The following is a 10,416-nucleotide window of genomic DNA, read 5'->3' as shown; positions in this document are numbered from 1 at the left end:
ATATATTTTTTTACTACCACCTCATGGTCCAAGCATCCTTACTGAGCAGACATCCCAGCGACAGAGGTGGTTAATAAGCAATGCCATCATGACCGAAGCCTGTAACGCCAAGCTGTAGCGTTCGTGTGTGGCGTGAACTGGCTGCGTTGTTTATGTCCTGAGGATAAAAACTTAATGTCTGTAATTACCAGCTGGAGAGTGGAGCACTGGAGCAGCCAAGCTTCTCTGAGAAAACTGATTGTGTTTCAGTGCTGGCATGGCAGACTTGTCAAAACCATGCCAACACATGTCACATAGCAGCCTAGAATCTCTTACTTGTACTGGCTGCCGTTGCTCAGGTTTGATGCCAGCTCCCTGAACCAATGAAATTGCTGTTGTGGTTACATCAAGTGATGTTTGTGTTGGAGGAATACATTATTAAAATGTAACTATCTGGTGAAATGGATCTAGCCGATACTTGCATCTATTTGCGGAGTGTGTCTTAACAATGGTGAACACCTGACTGGATAACCTTGTTTGTGTTTGCTTTGAAGGGGAAACCCCGTTGAACTCTACACCTCACAAAACACTCAGTTCTGATCAATCCTAAAATCTCAATCCAGCCCAATCGTATGAGCTTTCAAACTTTTCCACCCTGTTTTTACTCCATTCAAATCAAAATCTTTTCTTCTCATTACTCCCTTCCTCATTCTGATCATCCAATAATTGCATTTCTCCATAGGGAGTAGCAGCTGTGCATGAAGAAATCTTCAGTGTGAATGATCTATCCCCCCCCCCCCCTTCCTGTATCTCCCTGGATCAAAGCATTAACAATCGATTGCTTTTATTTTTCCGATCAGGAGGTAAAGATGGAGGAAGCTATGAGCCACACAGGTATCCACCAATTTTTGTTTCTCTTCAGTGGCTTTTTCTTAACATTTGCATGGGCTGAATTGCCTCATTCCCACTAATACATCCATCCATCCATGGAGTTGGTGTTGCTTAATCTGTGGCTGCATGCTGGAGACACGCTAACAAATCATAACAGATGATTTTTTTTTTCCCCCCTCATTACACAGCTTCATTTGTTGTCATCTCTGTGCAATCAGTCTTCAATTTACCTGCAGAGTCACGGCAGTTTGCAGCTATTTGAATATATAAACATATTCTCTGCTGCATATTTTCACAGCTTTTCACTGCTTGAGAGTGCAACATTTATAGCAGTTGCCCATGTTAAAAAACTCCAAATTCATCCTTTTAAGGTATTTTTACCATAGCATGGCTGAATAAAAATTAAGAAGTCACATAGTGAGGTGCTGAATATGTGTGCTTCTACTTCAGACCCACCCAAGCATCAAGTGCATGTGAATGACAATGCATGACATTGTATCATCCCACCTAATGCATCACATTCTACGTGAGAGCTTAAAGGAGTACTGGTAGGAAGACCTTTTGGGCAATAAGCTTATTAGCTTTCTTGCAGAGTCAGAAGATGAGTACCACTCTCATGTCTGTACGCTAAAATAAAATACAAAGCTTTAGTCAACATCTGGTTAGCTAGAACCTTGAACACAAATTAATTAATATATAATACCATGATTTTTCAGGCCGTACAAAAGCTTTACAATTTGCATTTTTACAGGAGAGTCGGACTAGCTGTTTCCCTCTGCTTCAAATCTAAATGATAATCCTGGCTGTAGCTTCATACATGTACTAAACGGACAGATATGAGAGTGGTATCAATCTTCTCATCTCAGTCTCAGAAAGAAAACTAATTTCCCAAAAATGTCGAACTATTCCTTTTAATATCACCCTCCATGCCATGTCAGCCGCACCCAGAAAAAAACGGCCATCATCACATTAGTGTTCCAGTGTAGCATGACATTCAGATGTCTGTCATATTCACTCATGGCCATTAGCTACATGTAGTGGTAGAGTGGACACTGTCCTCCCACTGACTTCTGCCCTTTTGACCTCTGTTTCTGGCACCTGGTTACCAGGCAACAGCAGCGTCGAACATGGTCAAAGAGGAGACCAACCCTCTCCTTCCTGTGAGTCCCTGAGCATATGTCAAAACCAACTCCATTCTCTAGCTGCAGTAGGCCTTGTTACAAGAATGCAGATCTCACAAGGAAAACCAACCTACAGTGGCACTTATGCTTCTTTTCCTCAGTTCTTACTTACAGACATCAAACTGAGCACAACTCTGATTCAGCCTTTTGCTGCAATTTTCTGCAACTTTTTTCTCACAGCATTCCTTTATTTTTCTGGGGATACACCATTCAGCAGCAAGCTCATTTTCTCACCATAAGCATCTTCTTGTTTTGTTGATCATCTTTTTCTTTCCTTTGCTGTTAAATTATTTTATTCCAGGTTGCCTGACTTTGCATTTCAACCCAGTGCAGGCCTATCATCAACTGTGCAATTTCCATTTTTTTTATGTGCAGCTCAGTGCGTTAGTCATTTATGATGGACCATTTAATACTTTTCTTTTCAGTCTGTCTTTCTAATGTGAATTTCTAAGGCAGCATGTGTTTGCACTACTCATGGCTTGAGCTTAGTGTGAGTACTGTATTTATCTAGTTTATCTAATGCTGTGTGTGTGTGTGTGTGTGTGTGTGTGTGTGTGTGTGTGTGTGTGTGTGTGTGTGTGTGTGTGTGTGTGTGTGTGTGTGTGTGTGTGTGTGTGTGTGTGTGTGTGTGTGTGTGTGTGTGTGTGTCTTGCTTGGGGCCTTACACCCCATGGGGCTTGCTGCTTTAGTGAGAGCCGGAGGCTGGGCATGACTGCATGGTGTCTGAGTAAACTTGAAAAGAGCCCCCTCTTTTTTTCTACTCCAGATCCTCACAGTCTTCTGTTTCTTTCTGTTTGCCAGCACACAGCCAATATGGGACGGACGACAGGGTTAAGCTACCCAACTTGACAGACGAGGAGGTGAACTGGCAGGGACTGGAGGATCTGTATAGTATAAACGAAAGCCTTTATGAATGTAGGCCTGACTACAGTCCCAGCCCCGACAACTGGGTCAACTTCCAGAAGGATGTAGATATGTTTGCACTGCGACACGTTTTAGACAAATTCAACCGAACCCTTGACGACTCCACCCTGCCAGAGCTGGGCTCCGGGGCCGGGGGCGGAGGCCTTGAAGAGGGCAGCGGACAAGAGTTGGCCTCAGCCAGCGACGTCTGGCCGGGCCTGGCCGCAGAGGCTCGCCTCACCACCCCCGCCCCCAGCAAAACGCCATCAGCACCTCCCACACCCAGGCCCACACTGGAAAGGAAACTGGGACCTGTTGTCAATGACCTTCCTGAGAGGCTTCTAAACAGACATGGGGTGTCTGTGATGTCAGCAACACCGGTGACGGTTTTACCATCAGGTCCAAGAAGAGTTATCTTCCAGAGCGACATGTGGGCCCAGCAGCTGGAGGAGATAGAAGGAGAGACGTTTAGCGGGAACGGACTGACAGAGCTGGAGACTCGACACGACAACCTGCTGCATACTCACAACAGCCTGCAGGCCCAGCTGGAGCCTGGCCTGGGCCACGGAGAGGCAACAAGCCCTCAGGGTCTCGGCCTGGGCCTGGACCTCGAAGAAGAGGAGGACATTTTCCAGGCCCAGGGCTTCCTCCCTTTCTCCCCACAGACGATGAGGCCCAAGGTGCAGGCCAGCACCACCGGAAGCCCCCCCACCACACAGACTAGCCCCCCACAGAGTGTCAGGTTGGTACTAAAAGTGCTGCCTCAGTCAGCGCTGCCCCTCACCTTGGACTACGAGGGCAGCGGTTCTCTGCCTCAACCCTCCAATCAGACCCTCTGAGGCAGAAGTATGCGCTGGACAGTCAGCCAGCCAGCCAGCCAATGAGCTGCTGGCCACCATAGAGACACAGAGACACAGTGATTGGGAGATGAGCTGCCAAGAGCAATGGCGAATGATGCCGCCTCAGTCAGTCAGAGTTGTACAATGGTTATTAAAGTTATTGTTTATTTTTTTACAGGTGCCTACATTTATTAGGAAACAGTGTTATGACTTTTTTTTCAAATACATATTTAGAAAAGAAAAAGCCTTAATGCAGCTAAACTCTAAAAGTGTTGGGATTAAAAATGATTAATTCTGTATGCATAACACATTGACGTTTTTAATACGTTTTTATGAAAAAACAAGTGTGTGTGGTGAAACCATTTCAACATCTGAATGAATAGTTAGCATTAGTCAACTTTAGGTGCGCTCCAGTCTTTAAGGAATCATGAATTAATCCTAAACCTGCCCAGTCACAGGACGCTTCACCAGAACAGTGCCCACTCACTATATAGATAGAGTTAAATTTGACCCCAAATGCACTTTTGAACTTTTCCAGTAGATGACCCTGTTGATGGATATGACATTTGTTTCCATTTGTAAAATTCAATTTTATGAAATGATTATTTCTACTGACTACTATTGTCACTTCTGAGAAAGTTACAGAATAAACATAAATACACATCTGTTTCGCAAATAACTAAAAAGTTTTTAAATTTTTAAAATCTATTTTTAGCATTTGTTTCTACCTCACAATATGACATAATACTATCAGGAAGTTTAGACAATCATGGGACAGTTTAGCATCTGAATAATCCGGCCACATTACTTACTATTCACTGATTAGTTGCACCACTGCACCAGCTCTGAATTTGCAGAGTTGCACATTCGTCACTATACAGAGTATTTTATTTTATGTAGAATTATCCTTACTAATCACAAGCAAATGCTTACACAATCACCGGGGTTAGAACATGTTCATTGTGTAACTTTTTTTTTTGGAAATGTCACCAATTCCTCGTGGTGTAAAATGTAAATCTTGTTGCACGTGGCCAATTCATTTCGAATGTAACTTTATTCCAACTGGTTATATGACAGCCCACTGTTAGTTTGATCTAGGACAGTATATTCTGTAAAATACTCTGCAGACATTGCATAAAGCCAAGTATTCCAATGTTTAACCTTTCTGCCTGTAGTTAATCTCTGCTGTTAAGAACAACAGAGATGGATCTTCTGGTTAGGAACTGGTGCTGCAAAAACCTGATGCTGTTCTTTTCTGACAGTGTGTGTGTGTACAACTGTTAGAACATCTCCTGCTTTTGAAAAGCCATGAAGCTGTTAAGAAAATAAACCCTTTCAACCTTCCCTGTGATGTTTCAGCTGTAAGTTTTGTCTCTATACACACAAATTAGCAATAATTCAATCAGCCAAGGTGATTTGTTTCTTTTTTTAATGACAAATATCAAGTATTCAAGGCATTTGCAAACCATGTGTTCACAAACATCAATTATAGACTTCTGCTCCTGAGAAACAAAAGCAATAAGAGTTAGACTTTGAGAATATACAGCTTCTGTTCTGTCCAGGATAATGTGTTGAAGCAAAGCTACAGTCAACCTGAGGTTGTCTGTGTCAGTAGTAACCCAGGCATTTGAACAGCAGGACACACTACAGTAATACCAAGTAGTAGGTGTACAGTACAGTACAGGCAGACATCCCTGCATTTACAGTCTAATGATCAGTGTGGCCTTGCTGGACGATTCTCTACCCTTCCCTGTATGCTAATGTTCTAACTAAACCGTATGCAAAGTTCAGTAAGTAGGAGAATTTTAACAGATTTAAACATTTTTACTCAACATTTGGTATTTTATCAGAACAGAATTTCATAAGCAGCCGTAACATTAAGTGAATAGAATAAATACTTAATTGTAAGATGACTCAGCGAGGATCACGTTTGGCTTTCCAGTCACATGATCAGTGATCGTACATTGGTATTCCTCGAGGCTGTGCTAAATACTGAGCCCTAGAGGATCGATTACAGATGGGGAGAAGGGCATTGTGGGTAGCATTACTTCAGCGTTTAAATTAACTCAATTGTGTAGTACATTGCAATAACCCAACTCCCTCCCCACATGATGAACTCAACCCTTCCCATGTGAAGAACACTGTTCAGGCACCGCGAGACAAATCCACCATTTTTTGTAGCTTTTAAGTTGTTTTAACTACAATATCATAGGTTAGTTCATAAATATGCTTCTAACTATGTGTGAGCTCAATAAGTTTTATATTCTTTGTCAATATTTACACGATGATCACTTATGAATATGTCATTTGAGGTACTAAGTCACAATAATACTATTAGTTACCACCATTACAACTTGATAATCCTTACCTGGCAGAAAACCATAAATCTTGGCCAAAAAATGTTAACTTTTAAAATGGATTCACTGCACACACTTCAGATTCTCATTTCCTTTCAAACTTTTAATAACTAAAATGAAGTCAAACTGATCAGGACATAAAATACATTAACTTTATTATACTTATATTCCCCCTTAGAAAAAACAAATTCATTAAATGTGGTTTTTAAAACATGTACCAATATTTCCAATATTGAACAAAGGTTGTGTTTTTTGTTTGTTTTTTTTACACAAAGGCCATACCAGCGCTTTCATTTCTCTGCAAACACTACCTGTCCTATTCAAAGGGAGGTTAATCCATGAGCCACAATTATACGATTCTAGTAAAACATGGCATCGGTTATACTGAATGTTGTAAACTTCACCACCAAACTAGCAGACCAATTTTTTTAACATGACTTGCAGAAGGTACATCTCTGGAAAATGAAGTGCTAAATTCAGTGCAGTGATTAAGTTTAATAATTAACCTTTTAACCAAGAATTTCATAGTACAGTAGGTCTGACAAACCGCAACATTCACTGGCCTTCAATCATCTCTCTGTCCACTAGAGGGCCCCAAACACCCAGGATCTGAATAATCAACATCTGATTACTCTTGCTGATAAAAGGGCTTTTACATGCTTGCTGCACTACTTTCTTAAAAGCCTAGCCTACTAGATAACTACTATGTACATCTGATGACCATTAGAATGGAGAAGCCATTACAATATGAAGCCAAAGTGATGCATCCTTGCATTTGTTATTTGTTGCAATAGATTAAATACAAATCATTTTACTTTGAAGTTGTGGTGTTTAAAAGTGGTTCAAATGTGTTGCGGTTTTGCCACTCTTTAGAAACTCCATCACAGTTCAAGAAACAAAATACAATCACATCTTCTGGACATACAGTAGCTTCAGCACATGGTCAACGATAAGATACTTGTCTTATTCCTGTTTGCCACATTGTGATAATAAACTACTGTGATGTGTAATGAAATGTAGATTTCACAGAACACTGTACCATTGGTGTTTGTCGTCTTTAAGCTACATGGTTACCTTGCAAAGGCGACGAGCTTCGTCCAATGGGGCGCAAAGGCTCAAGCTCGGGGACAACCGTTCACAAACGCAGAAGCTGAGGTCAACAAAGCAGAATATTGCGCTCAACTGAGAGGATAGTGACTGGCTTTTCGGTAGCTAGCATTTATCCTGGTAGCTAGCTTTGTATATTGGACTGGCCGAGACAGCCTGAGAGGCACTGTTACAAAAAAAAAGAAAAAAAAAACAAAAGAGGAGAAACAGGATTAAAAAAGGAAAAAGGTCAATTATGAAGATCCAAACTACACCGGGCAGGAGAACAGGTGGAATGGCTCAAATAAGAGGTTGCTGATATGTTCACAGCTCGGACTGTAAGGGAAAGTGGGATTATGAATGAGCCGACAACAACATATGAATTAGGCGGGGAAGAAGAGAGAGGTATAGATGTAGAGTAGAGAGGGGGCTGTACATAGGATCTTGCATAGTACAGGTATGTCAGTTGTGCTTTAGAGGCCGTGTTGATGAGGACTCATCTGTCTGTACAGAGTTTTAATGCCCTGCCCTTTAACAGTAGCACCATGAGATGTCTGAACCTTCAAGTGGAGGTCTGACCTGTGTGGATGATGTGTGTGGCTGCAGCGGATGATGTGCTCAGAATCAAAAGAACATCTGTCAGTTTCCTGTTATTATAAACAACAATTAGCAGCCCTTTAAATATGGTGGGCGCACCCATGTCCCTGCCTGTCAGTCCCACAGCAGCTGTGGAGCCCTGCCTGGTGTCTGACTGATGTAAAGCAGACACTGTGTGGCGTAGAAACACAAACAGGAAGGCACATGTCACAATGGAGGCCAGAGGGAGGATGGCGTGCTCTCAGACATGGGCGGAGCCTCTGTGGTGATTAGGCAAGAGGATGGGCGGGGTTATTGCTTTGAGGGCGTTGCCAGGGCAGCTGAGGCTGCTGTGTCCGCGGTTGAGCAGCAGGGCGGCGGGCGGGTCGGCCCGAGGTGGGATGAACACGGGGCAGGAGCGGGTGCGTGCGTGGCTTTTGTGGCCTCCGGCGTGGCAGATAAGCTCACTGACGGTGCCCAGCGGAGGCAGGTGCTGGCGCCAGCGCTCGGCTCGATCTTCCTTGTGCTTGATCGAGTACCAGGTGAGGAAGATGAAGACGAAGCCGACGAACTTGAGGCTGGCGGCCAGGCCGAAGTAGACGAAGCGGAATGAGGTGACGTCGTACTCCCAGCAGGAGCCGTGCACGCCGCAGTCCTGCTGCCACAGCATGCAGGTGGTGTCAATCACAGCACCAAAGTAGATGGGCGTGGGGATGTAGGCTGAGGGAGAAGAGAGATGTTGTGATGAATAAACTTAGAATCTGGTAAACAAGATTGTCACTGTGTCCCAATTCCAAACTACATATTAATTTCCAGCCAATATATACAAATGCATAACATTAGTTTGTTATACTAATTTGAAAGCACATTTTCAGGGGCTTCAAGTGTACCCCAAAAAGTCGATACACATACTAAGGATTTTTTGGTGTGGTGTTGAAGTACACTATTGCATCACAATACAATACACAAAGCAAATGGGAAAATCCCTGGAAAACAGTTATAAATCTACATTTTTAAAAGCGCCGTTTGTGAAGTTTACAGTCTTTAGTCGCTTTGATTGAAACACTAAATTATGACAAGTTGTATATAGTCCATACTGTGTATACAATTAGTATGTAATGGAATTGGATACAGCACTTGAATGTAGATACACTGTATTGTAAAACCGTCATTCTACCAGTTGGTGGCACCATTTCATGCAGATCAGAAGCAGGCCTGATCCCCTCATGCAAGTCAATGGAAGTAGACTTGAATATTAAAAAAACTTGTAGAATATTAGAAACACCTTTCTAAATAATGAATCCACCTATGGCCTCAAATATCAAAAGATTTGTTGTGTTGAATCAGCGCTTTTCTAGCACAGTGTCCACAAACACCAAAAAAGGAGTAACTTTTTCTACATACTATACTATGACTTTTAGGATTTGTTTCAGCATACGTAGTATGACTTTTTTAAATATTTTTATGACTGAACTTTGGTTTACTATGATTTTTTTTATTTTTCAACATACTATACTATGACTTTTATGTTTTTTTGACATAGTACACTGACTTGTGATATTTTTCCTCATACTATACTGACTTTTTTCAACATTCTATACTATGACTTATGTCAACATACTATACTATGACTTTTTTGTGATTTCTTTCGACGTGCTATAATAGGATTTTTTAAACATACTATACTATGACTTTCGTAATTTTTTGACATGAGTTACTAGGAATTTTAACAACATTCTATCACTTTTTTCAACATACTATACTGTGACTTTTTGGCATACTATATTATGACTTTTTTTGACATACTATACTAGGACTTCATGAATTTTTTGACATACTATGACTTTTATTAAACGTACCATACTATGAATTTTATCAACGTACTATACTATGACTTTTTTCGACATATTATAATATGACTTTTTCGTATTTACTTTTTCTTTTTTAAAGTATAGCATGTCGAAAAAAAATACTGAAATGGTATATAAAAAAAACCAATCATAGAATAGTATGTCAAAAAAGTCATAAATTCATAGTATAGTGTGTCCAAAAAAGACATAGAATGGTATGTCCAAAAAAGGTCATAAAAAGTCATAGTATAGTATGTCGAAAAAAGTCCTGTTAAGTCATAGTATAGTACAGGGGTCATCAACTACATTTTTCCAAGGGCCAGATTTTTTCTAAGGGGGACGGACTTTCAAATAAAGAAAATAAAATGAATTTATACATAATACGCCTATTCTAAATTTTTACTTTCTTACTGAATTAATGCTATTTTTTTATTTTTTACATGTATTAGTGTGAGCAAACTCCTACAAAACATGGAAACTCCATAATGATAACTGGCTCTTTAACTAGAAAAAGATCTCAGACTAGGAGGCAGTTCACTGAGGAGTGATGGTTAAAGTCTGTGATTATGGAAACATTGTTGTAGCATGCAGCGTCCTGATTGGTGGAAAATGCTTGCAGAAAGAAAGGCTGTTGTCAGGTAAACATGTCACTGTTAAAGAGGCTGAAGTGAAAAGTTGACGTGGAAAAGCCCAGCTTTAATGATGAATGGACAAATAAGCAGGCTATGCACTCGTCATGTATGCCTCATTTGCA

At 41.1% G+C, this 10,416-nt stretch overlaps 2 protein-coding genes across 10 annotated transcripts in view; one reads left to right on the top strand and one right to left on the bottom strand.

Annotated features, from left to right (window-relative positions):
* Positions 1–5,137, top strand: part of sulf1 (sulfatase 1) — a 92,326-nt gene extending 87,189 nt beyond the window's left edge. For 8 of the 9 annotated variants that reach the window (XM_039789814.1, XM_039789816.1, XM_039789818.1 and 5 more), the window contains one exon: positions 2,853–5,137. In XM_039789814.1, coding sequence (XP_039645748.1) covers positions 2,853–3,793 — 941 coding nt within the window. In that variant the 3' untranslated portion in view covers positions 3,794–5,137. Of the gene's footprint in view, positions 1–839; positions 874–2,852 lie in introns of all 9 variants that reach the window. The other variant, XM_039789819.1, reaches the window with a different exon arrangement.
* A 71-nt stretch (positions 5,138–5,208) lies between these two features.
* Positions 5,209–10,416, bottom strand: part of LOC120552109 (solute carrier organic anion transporter family member 5A1) — a 43,766-nt gene continuing 38,558 nt past the window's right edge. The window contains exon 10 of the mRNA XM_039789820.1: positions 5,209–8,532. Coding sequence (XP_039645754.1) covers positions 8,075–8,532 — 458 coding nt within the window. The 3' untranslated portion in view covers positions 5,209–8,074. The remainder of the gene's footprint in view (positions 8,533–10,416) is intronic.

This window comes from Perca fluviatilis, chromosome 22 (assembly GCF_010015445.1).
Source record: "Perca fluviatilis chromosome 22, GENO_Pfluv_1.0, whole genome shotgun sequence".
Lineage (NCBI taxonomy): Eukaryota > Metazoa > Chordata > Actinopteri > Perciformes > Percidae > Perca > Perca fluviatilis.
The sequence above is the reverse complement of the archived record's forward strand: the minus strand, read 5'-3'. Positions and strand labels throughout refer to the sequence as shown.